Source organism: Mesoplodon mirus, assembly GCF_964341445.2.
Source record: "Mesoplodon mirus genome assembly, chromosome: 2".
Taxonomy (NCBI): Eukaryota; Metazoa; Chordata; class Mammalia; order Artiodactyla; family Ziphiidae; genus Mesoplodon; species Mesoplodon mirus.
This window is the reverse complement of record NC_138977.1, coordinates 2502008-2525365: the sequence shown is the minus strand read 5'-3', so window position 1 is coordinate 2525365 and position 23358 is coordinate 2502008. Positions and strand designations below refer to the sequence as shown.

The 23358-nt window shown below is 47.2% G+C and overlaps 1 protein-coding gene across 1 annotated transcript in view; it reads left to right on the top strand.

The window, feature by feature from the left end:
* The first annotated feature begins 5060 nt into the window (after positions 1 to 5060).
* The window catches only part of FHDC1 (FH2 domain containing 1), a 39574-nt gene continuing 21276 nt past the window's right edge, over positions 5061 to 23358 (top strand). Inside the window, exons 1-4 of the mRNA XM_082602320.1 lie at positions 5061 to 5144; positions 9673 to 10297; positions 21028 to 21089; positions 21756 to 21858. Of these exons, the coding sequence (XP_082458446.1) occupies positions 9809 to 10297; positions 21028 to 21089; positions 21756 to 21858 (654 nt within the window). The 5' untranslated portion in view covers positions 5061 to 5144; positions 9673 to 9808. The remainder of the gene's footprint in view (positions 5145 to 9672; positions 10298 to 21027; positions 21090 to 21755; positions 21859 to 23358) is intronic.

Genomic DNA, 23358 nt, shown 5'->3' with positions numbered 1-23358 from the left:
CACTTTGGGCGGCTTGGCTTCAGGAGTCTCTCCAGCCTTTTCCTCGCAGACGGGGCGGCCGGCAGGTTGCTGGGATACAGATGAATGGCAGGTCCTGTTTTTTTTTTTTTTTTTAACATCTTTATTGGAGTATAATTGCTTTACAATGATGTGTTAGTTTCTGCTGTATAACAAAGTGAGTCAGCTATATGTATACATATATCCCCGGATACCCTCCCTCTTGCGTCTCCCTCCAACCCTCCCTATCCCACCCCTCTAGGTGGACACAAAGCACCGAGCTGATCTCCCTGTGCTATGCGGCTGCTTCCCACTAGCTATCTATTTTACCTTTGGTCGTGTACACTCCCAAGCACGATCTTAGGTGAGATGACGGTGCGGCTCACAATTAATACATGAAGAATAAATCGTCCTCTGGATGTGCAGCCTCCAATCCAAGGCATCAGCACCTTGACTCTACGTGGGGGCTGCGTTCTGCTCTATTCAAGTACTTCTTGGCCCCCTCATATGCACAACACCAAAAAGAAGAATCAAAATAAGCATGTCACATTCAGGGGCAGCACACAATGCTGCTCGAGCGAAATGGGAGGGAATCAAGACAGCAGAGTAAAAGGATGTGGATCTCACTTCCACCCACAAATACATCAAAAATACATCTACAGGGCTTCCCTGGTGTCACAGTGGTTGAGAGCCCGCCTGCCGATGCAGGGGACGCGGGTTTGTGCCCCGGTCCGGGAAGATCCTACATGCCGCGGAGCGGCTGGACCCGTGAGCCATGGCTGCTGAGCCTGCGCGTCCGGAGCCTGTGCTCCGCAACGGGAGAGGCCACAACAGTGAGAGGCCAGCATACCGCAAAAAAAAAAAAAAAAAAAAAAAAAAACATCTACAAACTGAGTGAAATGGGGCGCTTCACACCATGGAGATGGAGGCAGGATGCTGCCAGGGGCAGCCTTCCCCGTAGGCACCTACATAATCTACAGAAGGCTTGAACAGGTGTGTAGTGTGATGAAATCAGACTTTTTTCTTTAATTTATTTTATTTATTTTTGGCAGCGTTGGGTCTTCGTTGCTGCATGCGGGCTTTCTCTACTTTCGGCGAGCGGGGGCTACTCTTCTTTGTGCTGTGTGGGCTTCTCACTGCAGTGGCTTCTCTTGTTGCGGAGCACGGGCTCCAGGCGCGTGAGCTTTAGTCGTTGTGGCATGCAGGCTCAGTAGTTGTGACACATGGGCTTAGTTGCTCCGAGGCATGTGGGATCTTCCTGGACCAGGGCTCGAGCTCGTGTCCTCTGCATTGGCAGGCGGATCCTTAACCACTGCACCCCCAGGGAAGCCCAAAATCAGACTTTTAAAAACACTGACCTGACAGCAGAGTAGGGAGAAGAGGGGAGAGGCAGAAAGATGGCTGAGGCAGTGGGTGCCCCAGTCCGGTTTCACTTGTCTAAGGCAGACAGTACAGAAGGCAGGGTTTCTAGGATGGTTGTGAGAATCAAGTGTGATGCCTGACACACAGCCAACAGCAAATGAACATCAGTTCCCCTTCCCTCTAATCGGGGCACGTGTAGTGGCAGTGGATGTCAAGTACAGATGGAAGAGATCTCACTGGGGAAAGAGCAACAAATTTGGCAAATACTTGGATATAAAAAATGTAAAAGAGGAAAAGAACCCAAGGGAAAGCTGGGATTTTGAATTTTAAAAGTCAGGTCTTAAGTAAGGGGTGCAGGCCGGAAGAGTAGTAGTTTTGAGAGACAGAGGAGTTGACTTTTGGACAATGAATTTGGACTTGAATCATTACAGGGACAATATGGATTCAAGAAGCCCTGACATAGAGGTGAAATCAGAAGTGGGTTCACCTCGGAGCTCAAGTTCTCGTGCCTCTAACTTTCCCCGGACACTTCCAAAAGCACGTAGCTGGTGTTGTATTGGTACATAAGTTTTTATTGTTTTTCTTTTAAAAGCTCCCTCATGAGTTACACAAGCTTCAGGCCCCACAAAATCTGGGCCCCTTCAGGTTGAAGTCAGAAGGCAGCCCCCATGGGATAATGGGAAATAAAGAGCTGGAAGAATCTGGTTACCATCCTCAAAGGACAAGAAGGGTCAGCAGAGGAGGCCGAGGAGGCCGAGAGCAGGCCTGTGGGCCGGGATGCTGCCGGACATCAAAGGGCTGAGCGGCTGAGGACGGGTCACTGGACTTGACCCTTCAGAAAAGTGACTGGTTTTAGAATGCACACTCAGTACATTGTGGGGAAGCCCAGGTTGGAGGGGGGCTTGACAAGCAGGAAGTGTGCAGTGGCTCGACTTCTCATCTGGCGAGGCTGACATAAAAGAAAAGGAGAGGATGCCATTAGCCCCTCACTTTGATATTCTGTAACTTAACGTTTGCCTGTGCGGTCAGTATGCCTTTGGGGGTTATTAACCCCCCGAGCACGGGGCTTTCTCTTGTATTACACTTCCCACTCCTTGAGATTTTCCGTGGTCTTAGCTGGATCTACTTCTCTTGATGGTTAGTGTAAGCCCAGTCCATGGCTAAAAAATGGGCCGTTGGTGGGCAGAATTTTGCTTTTTGGTTGGTTGTTTGTTTGTTTTCAGTTTTTACCCTAATAGCTTCTCTTTTTCTATTCCTGTGGAGGTTGAGAATTCTGTCCTGTGAGTTCAGGGGCTGTGGACCAGGGTGGAGAGGCGGAAGTTATCAGGCTCCAGAGGCTGGATAAGCCCTGGTCTGTTAACTGGGAGCACAGAGCCAAAGGTAGCAATGACTTCATCCCCGCAGAGGGCGCCTCCCCACCCTTGCAGCTGATTTCAGATCAGTCGGTTCTCCGGGGATAGGTTTTCTTTGATTACTCGGTTCTCACTGCCTGGCATCATAAGTCACTTTGAAAAAAGATGCGATAAAACCATTCCCCGGTTTCCTCCTGTGAGGAGCCTTTCCCAGACAGCATCTGTTCATGTGATCAGCCCTGGAGTGGACTTTTTCTTTTATATATAACTGAAAGGTTTCTGTTACCATCATCATTGAGGAGATTAAAAAAAAAAAAGAAAGAAAGAAAGAAAAGAAAAAAGTAACAAACTTGCAGGATGTCAGGTTCCAGGGAGAAGCTGACCTTTGGGAAGCTCCGGCCCGGCTGGGACTCGGCCACGCGGGCCGGGACAGTTCACCCAGATGCTACCTCCTGCTCCAGGGAATAACGAGTGTGCTGGGCAGAGGGTGGCCTGTGTGCGCGCGGGGTTTGAGCGGAGCGTGCATGAGTGTGCGTGTGCGCACATGTGTGTGCGCGCGCGTGTGCGCAGGCGAGGGTGTCGGGGAGGCTGCCGCAGAGGCTCCTTTGTGGAGCCACTTGCCGGTTCAGAGCCAGATTGCCGCCTCCCCTGGCTGGTTCCACGAGGACACCTAGCTCTTCTTCACAGTCCGTACATCTGTGTCCCCCGCCGCCGCCCCTACTTTCCTCGGTGGCCGCCCCGCTCCAGCCTTCAGGTGCTGGCAGCCGCCTGCCGGGTGGCGGCTCCCAGGCCCCCGGGGCCCCGCGCAGGTGAAGGTGAGCGCCGCAGCGCCGATGTTGGCGCTCAAGGGTGGGAGGGAGGAAGGGCCGAGGTGGAAAGGGCGTGCTGCCCTTTGCAGCTGGCGCTGGGAGCAGCCTGGTCTGCAGCATTGTTACCTGAGGCAGCGGCCGCGCCCCGCCCCGCGCCGCCCTGCCCCCTCGCGGCCCCGAGCAGCCCGGGCTGCAGTGACCCGGGAGGAGGCGACGGCGCTGGGAGACCGCGGGCGGCGGGGAGAGAGGAGCGCGCACTGGGAGCGCCGGCCGCGGGTGAGTGAGTCGCGCGGCCCAGGCAGGGCGATCGCTGCTCGGGGGCACCCGGGGACCGAGCCTCCTCGGCTCCGGAGGGCCGGGGGCGGGGATCCGTCAGGACCGAGGGCTGTGGCACTGAATCTCGGCTGCCTTCGAGCCTCACCGGGAAGGCTGGGGAGGTTTGAGCTCCCCCGACTTTGGCGGCTGCACTCCCTGGGCCGCAGAGGACAGCCATCCGTCCTTTGGGGGGAAGACGCGCGCGTCTGGACCAGCTAGGTCCCGGGCCGCCTCCGGGTTAAACCTGGGCCGGCTGATTTAGCTTTAGCTGCCAGGACTTTTGGCGAAACTGAGCTCCCACTTGCTCCCCGCCCGTCCAAGAGCGCGCAACCGGGGGCGCCCGCGCCGGGTCCCTGGCCAGCGGGGGAGCCACGACCTGCCCCTCCTGACTGTGGTGCGGGGCTGGCCAGGACCGCGTCCGGGTGATACGGGCCGAGGACAAGGCGGTACTCGCTCTGGCACGTTCGCTCTGCCCCTGCGAAGTTCAGCTTAGAAGTTGAGCCCTGCGCTTGTGGAAGTTTAGGGAGGAAGTGGGTGGGCTGGCGGGTCACCTCCAGCCTCTTCGGTGCCCCAGCTCGGGGACACCGGGCTCTCGGTTTAATCCTCCGACCAAACACCAGGAGTCTCCCCTCTGTGTTTTTCTCGCCGGCTCTTCCCCGCTCCTTTTGGCTGCTCCGCACTGCGGCCGTGAGGCTCTCTCCCCGCGCTCGGGACCCGGACCCCAGACGTGGGGAGGTGTCGCCGCGGAGGTTCGAGGAGGGGGCGGAGCCCGCAAACTGGGAGATCCCCCTTTCGCTTCAAGCACAGTGACACCTTCCCTAGTGAGCCCCCCACTCCGCTCGGAGGAGCCAGGTTCGGCGGCCCCCGCGAAGGGGGCGGGGCCTCGGGGATCCGCGGGGGAGGCGGGGGCCCTCGAGGCGAGGGGCGGGGCCGGCGAGCCCTGCGGGGCTCCGGGAGGGGCGAGCTAGTGCGGCTGCCGCTCCACTGGCTTCTGCCTGAGGACGCGCGCGCGCTCGGTGCCCGCGGGAGGTAGAGGGTTCCGTCGTGCCCCGGCGTCCGCCCCGTGGACCCGCGTGTCCTCGCGCGGCGGGCGGCGGCCCCTCCCCGGCGCGCGCCTCGGCCCCGCCGCAGAGCCTGCGCGGCGCGTGTGGGCGTCTGTCTGGGCCGCGCACCGGCGCCCGCTCTCTCACTCCTTCCGCAGCCGCCCAGATAAGGACGCGCTGCGGCTGGCGGCCCGTGGACTCCCCGGGGACTCGGACGGACGCGGCGCCCTCCGAGCCTTTCGTGAGGCCGAGCCGGTGGCGCTTTGGTGAGTGGCTGGGGCGGGACGCGGGCCGAGGGTTGGGGGCGGAAGGACGCGGTGGACCTCCCGCCACTGCAGAGACCTAGGGAACTGTTGGGCGTCCAGACTCTGCGAAAGAAATCGGGCCCCAGGTGTCCCCCACGCCGAGTTTCTTCAGGACCCAGGAGTCCGTTTTCAAACAGCTGTTTGCACTGAAACTGCGCCTGCTGTTCGGCCGTCTGTGACCCCCTCTCGTCTCCTGACCCACAGTTGTCTTCCTGGAATGAGTCGCGAGCGCTTCCTTTCCTCTCTCTGGAGCATCCTTTGGCACCCGTTTGCTTTGTTTGGGGACATTGAGAGAAGCTGAAAATGCACATTCAGAAACAGGCGGTTTTTCCCTCTGCTCCCAGGGTGTTGCGCTCGGGGGCATCTGTGGACTGTTTATGTTGTGCGGCGGCAGATTAAACGCGCGACTGGAAACATCTTGGGTCCTTCCACTGCTGGCGAGAGTGCCAGGGTGAAGAGCTGGATGTTGCCAGCTCTGGTTCGACTGTGGGGTTGACGTGCTGTGTTCAATAATCTAGAAAGATTTTGAAAGATAGGTGGTGGGGGAGGAGCCTGTTCGCAGTGAGTTGGTGGCGAGCAAAAACTCCATATTTAAAAATGGCCTGTCCCTCCCCCACCCTCTTCTCCCCCCAGGAAGACAGGGCCGTGTGTTCCTCTGTCTCTCCTCCACACCCGGCTTTCTCTGCCCCCGTTTGTCATTAGAAGGGTGTGGGCCCGCCTTTCCTTATCCCACCTCATCTGTGACACATTTCGGGAATCAAGGGGTAAAGGTTTTTCTGGTGTGGCGTTTACTTCTGATTATTGTTGACCTAGGCAGTGAGTGACCAGCTGAGCAACAAGGCCCCGCTAACCGTTTTTCAGGCGAGCTCTGAGCCCTAAACGGGCTTTCAGAAACATGTTTTCCTCCTAAATACACTGTGAAATGAAGCATACTTACTCTTTTCTTCCCTCCCACCCACTCCCTTGAAGAGAATAGAGCTTCAACGATGTTTCTGACACCAAGAGCAAAGTAATCCTGGCTATTTAGGCAAGGGAGTTTAGGAGGGGCCACAGGGCTTCTTTGAAGACCCTTATTCTCCTTCTCATTCTAAGACTTTTTGCTTGCTGATCAGCTAAAGGCTAGGTACATGGTCACAGCATCCCCTTATTAAAAATCCACACAGTTGGGAGATGCTCAGCTGAGCTAGTGGCCTCCCCAGGAGGCGACTTCACTGGAACTTACCCCCGATGGGTCATGATTAGCACCCAGGGGACTCAAAGAGAAGTTCTCATCTTCAGAGACTTGACAGCTGTACAATTTACTCAGGGCTGGGCATTTGTCAACCTTAGCAGCCATCCCCCCTGCTGCTGAGGTCCCCAAGCTGTAGGTGAGATGTTAAATACAAGCCTGTCTCTGTTTGCCCTGGGGAGATTGATGGGACACTTGACATTTTCCAGATACAGCCTAAGGCTAATTCCATTGTCCTGGCCGGCAGCTGCCCTCTGTGAAACAGCCGTCTTCGGGGCTGCTGCATCACCTATGTTCTCCTAGCATATTTGGAGAGTATGCGTTTGCACCTTTACTGCGGACAGTACCATAGTAAATCGAATATTCTTTGTGTATCCTCTGTTTTTAATATCTCGTGAGACTGTGGAAAGGGTTAGAATGTGTGTCTGCACTCTCTTTTTCCTGCCATCTCTTTGACATTGGAAATCCTGGCCCAGGGGGGAAACCCTATCAAAGCCCTATTGAGGCTTGTAGTAAAAGCATTAGCATCTTAGCTAATCATTGCTGGAGAACTCATTCATTAGAAGCTGTTGGGGGCCTAGGATCCTTGTATGTTACCCTGGGAAAAAATTAGCCAGACAACATACCAGGAACAATGTTGTAAATTTTCTTTTGTTCCTTTAACTTTCTAAAATAACATTCTTTCCCAAGAGGTGACAGTGGTTAGAGTCCTGCTGATGCATAGCTAACGTGTGTCACTTTTTACTTTGACAAGCTTTAATCTGGTACTTCCTCTGCAAAACAGACTATACTCAAAAGGACTCACATGCTTTGGGGCTTTGGTATTAGAAGATGGTGTTGCACGACCTCCGAGGGCATAGCCTTTTTGACTCTTTATTAATATCTCTACATTTGCTCTGTGAGGTTTAATGGCACAGCTGTGCATGAACTAACGCAGCACCGAATGAGTTATTGCTTTCTAGGTTGGAGACTTTTTTCACTTGTCACCATTCTTAACAGGGATAATCTATAAACAAGTCAGCATATCTGGAATTGGAGGATCAACAATCCTTCTATACATGAGATATTTCATGTACAGAAGTATTTTAAAATATGTAAGGATAAACTGCCAAGATTACCTGTACAGTCTTGAGAAAAGAAGAGTTCAGCTATAACTATAAACTGTAATTGACAGTGAGTCATTTGCTTTAGGGATGCCAACTATGAAAACAGCCTAGTTATGCCCCTAATGATAATTCTGAAAACTCCTTTTAAAAGCTAGTTGCATCTCAAGGGAGCTGTAAGTTGGCTTGGATAAAGATCTTCAGTTTTACTTTCTAAAAAATTATCCCATGATAACACTGCACAACACTGTGAATGCACTTAATGCCACTGATGTACACTTAAAAGTGGTTAAAATGCTAAAAAAAAATCCAGTAATAGTTGGAAATGCTATTTTCTACCCACACATAATTTTCAGAACTTAAATATTTAAATGTTTCATAAAAACGTTTGTTCTTGTGATGTAGAGATAACTTAATATACAATCACTGAGTATTGAAAAGAGAGCTCACAAACCTAGTAACTTAGAAAGCAGAGAATGGAAACATTAAAGGTGTGTTTCTAGGAGCCAAGGGCAACCTGGCGTTTTACCTATAAGCCCAATACATATTTTAAAGCAAATGTAGTGCCTGTGAAAATAAAGACAAATCGTATGTACCCGTGACACCAGCTGTTGTTAATAATGGCTAAGTATGTACCATCTTGGTAAGGGTGTACACGTATGAGCTCATTCATTCTCCTACAAACCAATGGAATAGTATATGCTTATAGTATAGAGGAGGATGCTGAAACATAGGTTAGGTAAACTACCTCACCCCAGGTTGCACACCTAAAGAAGTAGCCGAACTGGGATCTGAGGAAAAGCAGTCTGTTCTTGGAGTCTCCCCTCTTACCCCCAAGGCAGTCCTGCCTTTTATGTATGATTCTGTGTCAAAGATTTAATAATATTTGAATTAGTGATGTCAGATCATTTACTCCTGTAGAATTCTGCATTGTTTGATGAAGATGTGTAACTTTGAGCTTTGAACAGCAATGCCGTAGAAAGATAACTCCTCTCAGAAGTCCAGTCTAAAAAGCCCCTCCACGTGACCCTTTACGACCTAGACGAAACAGCCCCCTTTTCACACACCCAGATAGTTGGGGTGCTCATTCCACAAGCCTACACAGGACCCCGTGTTCTACATCTCCACTTACCTGTCCTCACATCTGAAGAACTGTAGTTATTTTGACCCCTGTTTTCACATCAGGTCCACAACAAATGAACAAAAACGAACATTTAAAGGTCAATAAAAACACAAGCCACCAAGATAAGTCAGCGACCGAGTGGATAAGGGGTAGCCGTGTGGCAGGTGTGATTCAGGCAGCATCCCCTTGTGTGTGTGTGTCTCCTCTGCTGAGAGTGTCACAGAAGAAGCAGAAGAGGCACTGAGAAGTTCTGGTGGTTTCCAGAGAGTTAAGCTCCAGAGAGCTTAACCAGAACCCCAAACGATCGCATCGGAAGTGACGGTGGAGGTCAGTGCCAACCTCCTAACTTTACAAATGAGAAACTCCAAACCTAGTGAGGCAACATGGCTTTTCTAAAATTGTAAGCAGTAAAGCTTGATTTAGAGCTGGAACCGTTTATCTTCACGTCTGGCGTTCTTTTCTCTATTTGCGGGGGAGCAGCATCAACAAAGTGTAGGGAGGAGACGACGGCACTGACTCCAGGGGAAGGAGTTCGGCCGTTATTTTATCATCCCCGAGTGCCCTGCCTGTTCTGTGCAAGGTGGAGGATGCCCGTTGGCCCACTGATGGGTAGGGGACATGTCCGTACTGGAAAAAGGCAGAGTCACTAGGGCTGCAGCCATTTGGGTAATTTCCCCAGGGGTTGGGGATCCACTGCCCAAAGAAGACGAGCCAGTGAATGAACAAGTAGCTTGTTCAGAAAGTGAGCAACACTTGCTGAACCTAGTGCAGGTTCTTGGTAAATATGGGTTTTATTGATGAATGGAAGGTTTCCAAGTTGGATTTATTGCTGTTGCTTTGGCAGCATTTCCAGGTGGTAAAATTTGGTTCACATTTAGAAAAGTATTAGTCCCTTCCAGTTCTCTTTTGGATGTGTGGCCCCTCATTGATTTTAATATCCAACTACTCTGGGAGGACGGGCGCTGGCCTCGGAAGGGAGTCGTTAGTACAGCAGTGTCTTCCTGCACTGATTTTAAAGTTGTTTTATCTTTGCAGGTTTGGAAGATGACACACAACGCAGTTGCCTTTGCTCTGGCGGCAGACTAGCGGGCGGAAAAGTATGACACAAATTTGATGTCGGCGTCTGCTTCCCCAAGGTCAAGAAATTGTCTCCTTAGAAGGCAACAGTACTATGCACGTTATGAACTGTGTCTCCTTGGTCAGTGATAAAGGAAATGGGAATATTGCCACGACAGCTGGATTCATGATCGGGCAAACGCCGCCACCACCGCCTCCTCCTCTAGCCCCTCCACCTCCACCATGCCCATACTCAGGGGAAGGGTTTCCGCCCTCTCTTCCCCCTCCCCCTCCCCCTCCACTGCCTGGAGGGCCTCCGGTCCCCCCTCCCGCCCCAGGACTACCCCCAACCTCTCACCTGAACGGCTACAGCCACCTCGGTAAGAAAAAGCGGATAAGGAGCTTTTTTTGGAAAACCATCCCAGAGGAGCAAGTTCGTGGCAAAACCAACATCTGGACCTTGGCAGCCAGGCAGCAGCATCACTACCAAATTGATACAAAGAGCATCGAGGAGCTGTTTGGGCAGCAAGAAAATACCACCAAGTCTTCCCCTCCTGGGAGAGGAGGGCCTTTAAATCCTTCCTTCAGGGAGGGCAGGGAAGAGGTAAGAACGGTCCGCGGAGGGATGGCTCTCCCCACACTGCACTGTTTTGTGTTCGGGGACGTGTGTACATTTCAAAACCTGCTAGAATCACTGAGAAATAAGATAATGCAAGTGAACGTGCTTTGGAAAAGATGAGCTTGAGCTGAGTAGCAAAAAAGTGTGAGAGGCATGCGAGCTGTATCCTGGCAGATATCCCAGAGGATGGTGACCTCATGCGGGGAACATGCTATCTGGAGGCCTCGCTCCTGGCCTCCCGGCAGCGCCTTGCCTCCAGCACATCTGCCTGGTTTCCCCTGGTGGAGCAGTTCTGCTGAAGCCCGGTATTATGAGTCGCCATTGAAACAAAAACCTGAGCTCCTGAGCTCAGTTACCTGAGATTAACTGGAGGTTTCTGAGACAAAGTGCCTTCTATTAAATAACATCATTAAATAGTGTCCATCCTTAGACTTTTATCTTTCCCTCCAGCTTTCTTTCCACAAGTGTTGTGAGGTGGCCTTCGTTCTTTGGATCTCTGAATTAAGTGTTGGCCGTTGTGGAACAGATTCCAGAGAGCCAAAGCATAAAGCTATTTTCAGATAGACTTTCTACAAAGCACATTTCCAGTGGACAGGAACTGTGTTACTTTGAGGACAATATAAAGCTAGCAAGTTAGGACTTCCCTAGCGGTCCAGTGGTTAAGTCTTTGCCTTCCAACGCAGGGGGTGAGGGTTCAATCCCTGGTCGGGGAACTAAGATCCCACGTGCCTTGTGGCCAAAAAACCAAAACAAAAAAACAGAAGCAATATTGTAACAAATTCAATAAAGACTTTAAAAATGGTCCACATCGAAAAAATCTTTAAAAAAAGATAAAATAAAGCTAGCAAGTTATAAGAAGGTAAGTGAAAGCATGGCTTCAGAGCTACAGGTCACCGAACATCATAGAAACTGAGTCAAAAATTACATTTCTAAGTACTCTCTGGTTAGAAACATGAAAGTAAATTAAGAAACCTCTATTTGCTAGAAGAAATAATTAGGAAACCGGGGTTAAAAGAAAAGAATGCTGTCCCCCCCACCACACACACACAAAAAGGGGACAACAGAAATGCATCATTTTTTAATCTGTTGTAAAAGAGCAGAGAAAATAGGTCAAAGATAGAGCTGACTAGATAAGAGAGTGGGCAGGCAGGGCTCTGGAGTGAAGTAGCAGCTCTCTGCATTATTGAATTCTTGAGCTGACAGTATTGACCTCTTTTCTCTGTCTGGCTCAGGAATTCACTTGGGGGCCCTTGAAGCTGGCGGTATGGCCCCCTGTTGAAATAGCCAAGAGTCTATTTATTATAAAATGTGGAGAGCCCTAGGACTGGAACTAGGCGTCAGCTGTGAGGTGATGTGAGAGGAAGTCTTCAGGACATCCGTAGTGCCCTCCTGCGCTGAACCTAGCTTTCCCTGCTCTTCCCTTTATGCAAAGGCCTTTCATTTCTCAGCGCATCCTTTCATTATCAGGAGCAAGAAGTCATTTCCTTAGTGCACTGGCCTCTGCCCCAGCTTCCAGCAGAGGCTCCTTGCTGGGCAGTAGGTCATGCTCACCATTGTTTCCTAGCTTTCCTTACTGGCCTTGAAGGATTTTAAAGGAAAAGAGTGGATGGGTGCGTGGAGACGGAGCTCCTGTCTCAGGAAAGCCCCTGTCACACACACAAGGGGGTCTGGCTGATCCCGCTCCTGGGGAGGCAGCTGACCAGGTTAGAAAGGGCAGTGTCCTTTATAAACTGGGGACATTTATTTGGCCAGTGATAGTTCAGGGGGCTGTGTAGAACTTGCTGCTTTATGTTAGTGACTTCAAGAGGGGTGAAGACCCACTGATGGAAGGAAGTGGCAGGGTGTGTGGCATCTTCTCCCACCTATGGCAGAAGCAGAGACGTCCATCTCTTAGGCCAGATCTACAATTCAGGTAAAAAGACTCTTTCTTTTTGCCTCTCTCCGCCCTAGGTACATTTCTTTACTCTTTTTGTTTGTTTGTTTTTCTTTAACTTAAAAAAAAGAAAAAACCTGAAACTGAACAATTATTTTTTAAATGGTGGTAAAATATACATAACATAACATTCACCCTCTTAACAATTTGTAAGTGTACAGTTCAGTGGCACAGAAACATCCACATTGTTGGAAGGCTGCCATCACTATCCATCCACAGAATCCTCTGCATCTCACAAAACTGAAACGCTGTTCCCCATTTCCCCCCTCCCCCCAGGCCCTGGAAGCCACCCTTCTACTTCCTGTCTCTATGAACCTGAGTACTCTAGGTACCTCACACAGTTTCTGTCCTTTTTTTTTTTTTTTTTTAAAGGAACCATTGAAGAGTTTCAGAAGAGTTGTGTTTTTTGTTTTGTTTTGTTTTTTGTTTTGGCCGCATGGCATGTAGGATCTTAGCTCCCTAACCAGGGATCGAACCCACACCCCCTGCATTGGAAGAGCGGAGTCTTAACCACTAGACCGTCAGGGAAGTCCCAGTATTTGTCTTTTTGTGACCGGACTGTTTTACTCAGCATAATGTCCTCAAGGTTCATCCATGTTGTAGCATGTACCAGAATTTTAAGGCTGAATGATATTCCATTGTATGTATACACCACATTTTGTTTATCCAGTCATTTGTTGATGGACACTTGGGTTGCTTCCACCTTTTGGCTTTTGTGAATAATGCTGCTATGAATGGTGGGTGTGCAGATATCTTTAACACATGTAGGTTCTAATCTGCGAGATAGCGGTCTAGAAAGAAAAATTAAATCGCCATGACTGTGTATCATGAGATAATCTAACTCTTCAACTTCTCAGTACTCAGGTAGGATAAGTAGTGTAGGTGGATGGATTTAAGGGCAGATTAGATAATATTGTCACATCACAGAGGGTTACCCAGAATTCGTTCCATTTTTCATGCTATCTCCAACATGGCTAGAAGTATTATATATACTTTTATTTTTATTTTTTGGTAAAAGAATATAGTACATGCTGTTCTCTTCCCTCGTTAGATTTTCTTTAAAGAAGTTACAACGCAGCAGAATGATGGTCTAACATGGACCAGTAATAAATCTTCCAATTCACTCTGTAGAAAGTGGAGTCCAGGGTTGACACTGTGTGGACTGGAGAATACATACATAGCACGTTTGGCCGAGGGACCCGTCCTGAGCCTGGAAACGTGGCCTTCCCGTCTGCTACCACACAGCTCATAATTCTGAAGAATCAAACACGCCACGGACCAGATTATGTTCCCTTGAAATGTAATAGCCTCCTACAGAAATGGCCTGCCATTATGCGGTAGGCTCCGGCTTTAAAGGGCTTACGAAGCACTACAAATAAGTTCCATTATACTACGAAGGAAGAAGTTATTGGGAGACAGGGAAGAGCTGGGTTTGGGAATGGCTGAATTTAGGGAGAACAACATCTAAAACAGTAAATTAGAACATGTAGTCAAGGGGGAAAAGGTTATGAAATACTATCTTGGTATCTTTGCTAGACAAAAATTAACTTGAAGAAGCTACAGATGTTACAATAATAAACTTTAGTAAAGTAATTAGAAATAACAAAGGGTATTACTGGGGATAATAATAAAGAGGTTCAACTCAAACTCCAACTTCTTTTCCGAGTTTGGTGATCTCACGTTTGAGAAGCCCCCATCCATCTGTTAGCGCTGCTCTTCAGCCCCTCGGAGCTGGTTAGTTGGGGCTACCCTTGTCTCCCTACAGAATCTGATATGCTCTCAAGGCAAGGACAGCCCTAGCCATTTGGTATCCTCCAGAGAAAGTAAACTGAACTGACAGAACTCAACCAAGGGAGCAAAGGGGCTATCTTGTAAGGTATCAGTATGATAAGTCAAAATAGGGGTTCACAGAGAAAACACAATAATATGAATAGGGTCTAAGGACATAATGTGAAACCTGGCAACTATAGTTGATAACACTGTATTCTGTAATTGAAATTTGCTAAAAGAGTAGAACTTAATTGTTCTCACCAAAAAATAAATAAATAAGTAAATATGTGAGGTGATGGAGGCAATGTATACAAGTATATAGTGTATACCTATATCAACTCACCATGATGTGCACCTTAAATATCTTACAGTTTTATTTGTCAGTTATACCTCCATAAAACTGAAATTTAAAAATGAAAAAGAAAATGCAAACATTGAAACACTTGAGGTCATTCACTATGGTGTCTGTGGTAATATTACAATTAGTGTTAGTTAATTATACCACATAAGAAATAATTAAAATTGCTTATTAGAAAAAGAGAGGACAGGAAAGAGAGAGGAAGGAAGGAAGATTGGTTTTTCTAAGTTTATGAAAAGTAATGTTATTCTCCCACACAGTAATTCAGGTATCAGTCATTCTTTGTCAACTTCTGTTATGGTCCCAGAATGTTCTAGAATTCTGAGACATGCTCAGTTGAGAACTATAGAACTAGGTAGAGTATTTGAAAGGGGAAAAAAAAGCTTCAACCGGACTATCATTTTTTTCCTCAGAGCTGGGGGAGGGACATTTCCCAATGAATAGCCAACCAAAAATAAAAAAAGAATGAAAAACCATCAGAACTCAAAAGCTAAGTCTATATTAGTGGATACAGGAAGATTTTTTAAATATTGCTTTTCAGATTTGACATAGGATTGAAATAACTACTATTTAGTGTTACTTGAGTAGGTAAGGAAGCCTCCTTTGACAAACTGAAGCTAAAGTGATTTAAGAATTTCTTCTTCCACCTTAAGGACGTTACGCTAAATGAAATAAACCAGTCACCAAAGGACAAATACTGTATGATTTCACTTATATGAGGTACCCAGGGTAGTCAGATTCACCGAGACAGAAAGTAGAATGGTGGCTGCCAGGGGCTGGGGAGGGGAAGTGGGAAGTTAGTGTTTAAGGGGGACAGCGTTTCAGTTTTGCAAGATGAAGGGTTCTGGAGGCGGATGGTGGTGACGATTCCACAACAGTGTGAATGTACCTATTGCCGCTGAACTGTACACTTAAAAACTGTTAAGATGGTAACTGTCATGTGTATTTTACCACAACAAAAAAAGAAAAGTTCCTTCTTCCTTTAACGAATATGGGAGGCAGATTTTGTGGTGGATGGATGAGAGTGCAAGAATTGCAGAAGAAGAAAGGGAGGAGAGCTTATATGGAGGTTTGAACAGGTGGGGCTGGGGGAGTAGCCATTCACGTGCTTCCCTGAGCACGCAGCTCTGCTGTTTCAGTGCCTCAGAGGGATCTGAACAGCCCCACCACCTGGCAGCCTGTGGGGAGACTGTTACGAGGGGGTGGGACGTCTTTGCGGTGGATGAGCTGAGCACATCGCCTTCGCTCCCCTGTTCACCAGGGATGGCGTAACTCTTGGGTGGGCCTTTCATGGGACCGGCCATGAGCTCTGTACGTGTTGAGTACACCCGCCTCAGCAGCCCTGCGGTGTCCAGAAGAGTAGATACGGATTGATTGAACTGGTGGGGAGGGAGGGGCCAGGTCAGTTCACCCCTGTTCCCAGGGTTGTTTGTCTCCGCCTGTGCAGTCCGCGAGGAGTGCGCTCCTGGGAGTGGCTCAAAAGCACCTCTAGCCACACACACTTGGGCGTCTGAACTGCCGGCAAAAGCCTTTGGGAAGTAAGATAAGCTAAGTCACACGTGTAGTGATAACCCTCTTTAAAGGACTGTGTAATAACACCGCTTTAGACGGCTGAGCGTGATGCCCTCTGAGAGGAGACTGCCCGTGCACCGCGCAGAGCTGAGGATGCCCGGAGAGTAGGGCACTGTCCCTGCAGTTATCAACTGTCTCATTTTCCTGTGGTTTGGAGGAGGCGCTGGCCTTTGTTTTCCCCCTTACGCTGCTCAGCGATGGCCAGCCCAGGTCTCCCCTTAGGAGTATTGCTGGATTCCCTTAAATTAGTGACCAGTTTCCTCGCCGGTGACACAGCTGCTGCCCCAGGCGTGGCCCCCTGTGCTCCCCGCGGCCTGAGCTCCACTCCCGGCGGCCGTCTCAGCTGGTGAGAACGTGAGTCCTGGGCTTCGTCCCACAGATACAACTCTGGGGTCACCAGGGGCCTCGACCAGGCCCCGTGGGTGGCTCTCTGCAGATCTGCCCCCATTCCCAGAGAAGCATCCCAGTGTGGATACTGGGCTGGTGGGCAACCTTCCCTACTTCTCTGTTTTCCTATATCCGCAACAATGTTGAAAGTCACTGGAACTAGAGTGAACAGGAACCAGAGAGACCCTGGGGCATTTCAGTTCAGTGTTGCTTTGGGGAAGGTATGAAATGACATCCCTGAGGCTCAGTTTCCTCATCTGTCCAATAGGAACAATAACAGTAATTTCTCCACCGCTTTTCCAGCGATAATAGCTGTGGATCTAGGCTGAGGGCACAGAGTCCCAGAGGGTTGAGGGGGGAAGAGGGTGGGGGTGGGGCTCGGGTGTGGAGGCGGGGAGGGTGCTGCTGTCGAGGGGTAGATGTAGCAGGAGGTGGTAATTTACTGAAAAAATATAATATGTTTTCCCCCCATTCTGGATAGAAGTGAGTGCAGAGAAAAGCTCTTCGGATATATATATATATATATATATATATATATATATATATATATATATAGCCAAATCAATGCACATCCTCCTACTTTTTAATTTGTGAATTATAATAAGCACATAGTTTCTGTCTTTTTTTTTTTTTTTTGTGGTACACGGGCCTCTCACTGTTGTGGCCTCTCCCGTTGCGGAGCACAAGCTCCGGACGCGCAGGCTCAGCGGCCATGGCTCACGGGCCCAGCCGCTCCGCGGCATGTGGGATCTTCCCGGACTGGGACACGAACCCGTGTCCCCTGCATCAGCAGGCGGACTCTCAACCACTGCGCCACCAGGGAAGCCCTAGTTTCTGTCTTAAATTTAGATTCCTCTCTTTGGTAAAAGCTTTCCTCTTAAAGAATGTTAAGTTTGACAGGTTTTATTCTCACCCTTTCTTTCCCCTCTCCTCTCCCCTCCCTTTACACTGAACTTGAACTGTAATCCGTGGGTAGGATTCCAATAAGGAGCCTGTCCTTTTAGCTTGGGAGTTTACTTTATGGCTGGCAGGTGATTGTGTTAACATGAAATAAACCCCTAGGACAGTAAATAATGTGATTGTTTAAGATTAGTCTTCAAAAGAAGGCAACCATAGTCTTGTAAAAATTTAACCTTCTAGCCAGGAAGTCCCATTAACTTTGGTTAACAGACTTGCTGCCTCTTATAAACTTAGAAGCAGGCCCGGAGATCAGGAATTTAATCTGAAACCTGATTCTTTTTTGTTCACGGTGTATCACATACTTTTGGAAAGAAAGAGCCTTATAACAACATTCCTATTTAGCTTGTTTCCCTTTTCCAAAAAACAATTGGGGAAAATTGCGGACTTTTAAGGTTATCTTTCTTCCATGTATCCTGGATATTTACTTCCAAAGAAATGGCTTCTGTATTTAATAATACCCACCCCCTGAAAAAAGATTCTGTCTAAATTTTAGTCTGATAAAACCCTTCCAGATTATTAAAATAGTTCTCCCTTATCTGCGGGGGATACGTTCCAGGACCCCCAGAGGATGCCTGAAACCGTGAAGAGTACCAAACCCTGTATATACAGATGGTCCCATGATGGTTCAACTTAAGATTTTTCTCCTTTATGATGGTGTGAGAGCAATAGGATACAGTAGAAGCCGTTCTTGGAATTTTGAGTGTTGATCTTTCCCCGCTAGCCATTTGAGGTACAGCCCCTCTTGTGATGCTGGGGCAATGGTGATGCAGCAGCTCCCATCAGCCACGCGATCACAAGGGCAAACAATCGATACACTGACAGACATTCTGTTTTCCACTTTCAGTACAGTATCCCATCAATTATGTGAGATGTTCCACACTTTATTATAAAATAGGCTTTGTGTTAGATGATTTTGCCTAACTGTAGGCTAATGTAAAGGTTCTGAACACGTTTAAAGTAGGCTGGGCTAAGCTGTGATGTTCGGTAGGTTAGGTGTATTAAATGCATTTTTCAGTATTTTCAATTTACGGTGGGTTTATCTGGACATAAGTCGAGGAAGGTCTGTACTGTGTTTTTTTTTTTTTTTTTTTCCCCTGCGGTACGCAGGCCTCTCACTGTTGTGGCCTCTCCCGTTACGGAGCACAGGCTCCGGACACGCAGGCTCAGTGGCCATGGCTCACGGGCCCAGCCGCTCCGCGGCATGTGGGATCTTCCCAGACCGGGGCACAAACCTGTGTCCCCTGCGTCGGCAGGCGGACTCTCAACCACTGCGCCACCAGGGAAGCCCTGTACTGTGTTTTTTCCTACACATACGCAGCTATGATAAAGTTTAATTTATCAGTTAGGCACAGTAAGAGATTAACAACAATAAGGAATAAGAGAATAGACCAACTATAATGTCAGCGAACAAAAATGGATCCGCTGATCTAAGAAAGGTGGAAAATTTTATTCGAGCCAAATTGAGGATTATAACCTGGGAACAGCCTCTCAGAAAGCTCTGAGAACTGTTCCGCCCATTAGAAGTCAAAGCACAGTTGTATAAATTTTTGAGTCAGAGGACTGTGCATTAAATGACGTATTATTGACAGTTTACACAGTCCAGATGTACCTGTACAAAGCGAATAGTGGGTCATAGGTCATGGTGGCCCCTTACAAGATTAAGAAGGAAGGTTATCTCCTAAGGAGTTATCTTGTTGATGCCAGGAGAATGTTGCTTTTTATGGTTGAGCAGGTATTTCTGCTGATGGGGAGGTTTGGGTGATGCATAAGGCAGATACGCAATGCACAGTAGAGGGGAAAGAGGAGGCCAAAGGGCAGAGAATAATTTTTATGTTTACATTTTCCTTGATTTGCTTTAGAATACGAATTTTTATTTCATCAGTAACAATGTACTATAATAAAAGTTATGTGAATGTGGTCTCTCTCTCAAAATATCTTGTACAAATTTAATGCCTTTTCCATTGTAATGAAGCACTTATCTCGCACTGTGGCTCTAACTTTTGCAGTTTAAGGTGCAACAGCAAAACTAGCAAGAATTTCTTTTTCCTTCTTCACAGTTTCTTGGATGGAAGATTCGTTCTTACCGTAGATCTTAGCAAACTCGGCATACGAGTTTTTTCTTTCCTTATTGAGAACTTTCACCTTTTCACTTAAAGGAAGCTCTCTACGGCCTCTCTTTGGCATATCTAAGTTGCCATCATCACTACTCCTGCGCTTTGGGGCCATTACTACATAAAATAAGGGTCACTTGAGAACAAGCACCGTGGTACCGTGACAATAACCCCATAACCAAGGTGGCTACTAAGTGACTAATGGGCAGGATATGCTGGACAAAGGGAAGATTCACGTCCCGAGACGTGAGATTTCAGATTTCATTACTCTGCTCAGAACAGCACACAGTTTAAAACTTATGAATTGTTTATTTCTGGAATTTTCCATTTAATATTTTCAGATTTCTGTTGACCTAGGGTGACTGAAACTGTGGGTAAGGGGAGACTACTGTAATTCCAAACAGCTTAAATCTAGTGCAACCAAAATCTGGGTTTGGATGGTACATTAGAATAGCCACCATATTGTATTAAATCAAAGATGATGCATATATTATAAGACATATCCTGATTCTAGAGATATTCGTATGCCAAAAAACAAAAGCAACGCATCTTAGACTTGGTAAAATACAGCATAAAAGTTTTCCTTTTTAAATTCTGAGTAAATAACGTGTAGGACGCTTTCTTACCTCCTCCTAAAAGGGCTACTGGACATATATATTCTTTCCCAATGAAAATAAAATTTTCCTTTAGAAAAACATTAAGAATTTTATTATGTTTCTGAAAATAACAGTGTTGGTCCTTTTACATCCCTGAATCAGGGTTGGGACTCACTCTGCCACAGCTTCAGTTCAAATCTCATAAGATTCTTGCTATGCTAAGACATCTATTTCCAAATTAGGGGTTTTAAATGTGGGCTATACTATTCTAAGAGGAAATTGCAAAATTTAGAAAATGTTAATATAATTTATTTTAAATTATACAATATTAAAATAGATCTATATGGGAATTCCCTGCGGGCCAGTGGTTAAGACTCAGCGTTTTCACTGATGTAGGCCCAGATTCGATCCCTGGTCAGGGAACTAAGATCCTGCAAGCTGCATGGCACAGCCAAAAAAACCCAAAAAGATATATGTAATTATTTTTTAAATTAATTACTTTATTTATTTATTTATTTTTGGCTGTGTTGGGTCTTCATTTCTGTGCAAGGGCTTTCTCTAGTTGTGGCAAGCAGAGGCCACTCTTCATCGCGGTGCGCGGGCCTCTCACTATCGTGGCCTCTCTTGTTGCGCAGCACAGGCTCCAGACGCGCAGGCTCAGTAGTTGTGGCTCACGGGCCTAGTTGCTGCGCGGCATGTGGGATCTTCCCAGACCAGGGCTCGAACCCGTGTCCCCTGCATTAGCAGGCAGATTCTCAACCACTGTGCCACCAGGGAAGCCCAGATATATGTAATTATTACCATTAAGGAAATGTATATTGCAGAAAGTAAATTTGGGGAGATAATAGTATTTTGATATTCATAAAATTATATTAGGTGCATCAGTTAATCACCAGATTTACATATGGGGAATTACTCTCTTATACATTAAAATTGGTGTTGTATTTTGATAGGTTTTAATTCTCTTCTTTCCTCCAACTCTTCTTATTCATACTTTAATAATCTTACGTGTCTTTGTTTTTTTCCAGATTACTATCTTGGATGCAAAACGGAGCATGAACATTGGGATATTTCTAAAGCAGTTTAAGAAGTAAGATTTTTGCACACATTTGAAACTTTAGTCACATCCCTGCTGTCAGCATCAGAGTCTGTGGGTGTGAGCCGAAATGCAGATTCTAATGAGGGAAAGCCATCCCTCATACTTTCAAATTGTTTTTAGACACATGGCTTGAGGAGGTCCCAAGTGTGTGTCGCTTTCCGCTGTTTCCCTCCATAAAAACATAATCAGGTGGCTTGGAGCCCAGGGAGAATTACCTTGGGGCATCTGTCCATGCCTGACATGTCAGGGAATTTATAAATTCACCTGAGGTGTTGCTCCATGAGTGGAGGATGGATGGGTGAGTCCAACAGTGTTAAATTCACGTGTCCTCAGTGGAAAGGAGAGGGCTCTGGCTCCAGGAGGCCCACAGCACTGCTTTTCTTCTCCCAGAGAAGACTCCCAGTGGTCGTTGCCACCTTCGCCCTCTCTGGGATGCCCGAGGATGGTTTTCTGGGGAAAGGGGCCTCTGGTGTATCAGGATCCCTGCTTTCCCTGGCAGTGGGGCTCTTATGATCGCTGACACAAAGCCACCCATCAGACTGGGGAGGAGGTGGAATGGAAGGGAGGGTGGAGGGGGTTTGTTTTCATTTCCCCTGGCTTGTGTTTCTTTGGCACTCCAGCCAATGTGAAAGGGAATCTGATCATTGTCTTTTCAAGGTCTCCTCTGTCCATTGTGGAAGATATTCATCAAGGAAAGAGTGAGCATTATGGATCGGAGACATTACGTGAATTTCTTAAGCTTTTGCCAGAGTCAGAGGAGGTAAGGAATTTGGGGTGTGAGTTTTAGATGTTAGGAGTGATAATAAAAGCTTAATATTTTTAGGAATGTCAGAACTCACATGGGAAGGGCACTCTCCTACCCAGAGCCAGAGTTTTCTCGCCTAACAATGAAAAGTTACCCAGTAGAAAGAGTATGGGTTATCGAGTTGGAGAACCTAGGCTTAAATTGGCGCTGTTCCCTTAATTGAGAAAGTTGGGCAAGTTTTCATAAATCCTGTGAACTTTAGTTTCCTCACCTGTAAAATGAGGATAATGATGCTTACCTCACTGGATTGTTGATGATTAAACCCTAGTTATGTATCTAACATGGTACATGGCACATGGGAGCTCAATAAATGTTAGTTCCCTTTTCTGTCATCTAAGGACGATCTTTGCCTAGGGTGTACCTGGGGTTGTTTCATAATACATATACTTTTTTAAAAAAAAAAAAGAAAAAAAACAACCACTTTTGAATAAAGATGCTCTAAAAACTGGAGAGGTAGGTAAATTGTTAATGTTGTCTATATAATTGATTAAAAGGTGGGGATTGCTATGACAGCAATATAGTACCACAATATAAAGTATTGATTTTTTTGGACTGAATTAACTGAATTTATGAATGATTAGGAGCTTGATAGGATAAAAAAGAGAAAAACAGTTTTGTAAAACCTTCCAAAATTGTGATATTGTCTATTTCTGAAGAAGTGACCCTTTAAAAGTTTCAGTAAGAAGTTACACGAATACGTTTGCTTGTAAACATTTAAATAATACAGAGCCTTATAAAGTAAGAAGTGTAAGTTATCCTTTTACACATATTGCTGGCTCCTCCCTCCCCGATCTCTCTCCACTTCCTAGACATAATTTATGGAACTTGACTTTAGTGCCATTAATAACAACAAGAGAAATGTATTTGTGCTTTTTCTTTTCCATCAGTGATAAGCTCACAATGCCAAACTGAGGGTCTTCGGGGGTAACTGGATATTTACGTATTCTGAGCTGCTCTCTCCACCTCGGGTTTTCTGTTTGCAAATCAATTATAATTTACCAAAGCCAAGATTAATTAATGGCATTTGTTAATGTTAGTAAAGGGTCTTAAAGAGTTGAGGGAAAGGTACATGAGATCAAAATTTACCCTGGATCCTGTATACTGAACACTCCTTAATCTTTTTTTTTTTTTTTTTGCGGTACGCGGGCCTCTCACTGCTGTGGCCTCTCCCGTTGCGGAGCACAGGCTCCGGACGTGCAGGCTCAGCGGCCATGGCTCACGGGCCCAGCCGCTCCACGGCATGTGGGATCTTCCCGGACTGGGGCACGAACCTGCGTCCCCTGCATCGGCAGGCGGACTCTCAACCACTGCGCCACCAGGGAAGCCCACTCCTTAATCTTTTATGTAAAGAATGGGCATTCCAAAATGTATTTTTTAAATTGAAGTGTAGTTGATTTACAGTATTGTGTTAGTTTCAGGTGTACTCAAGATCTTTTATTAGGATGGATAGTGTTT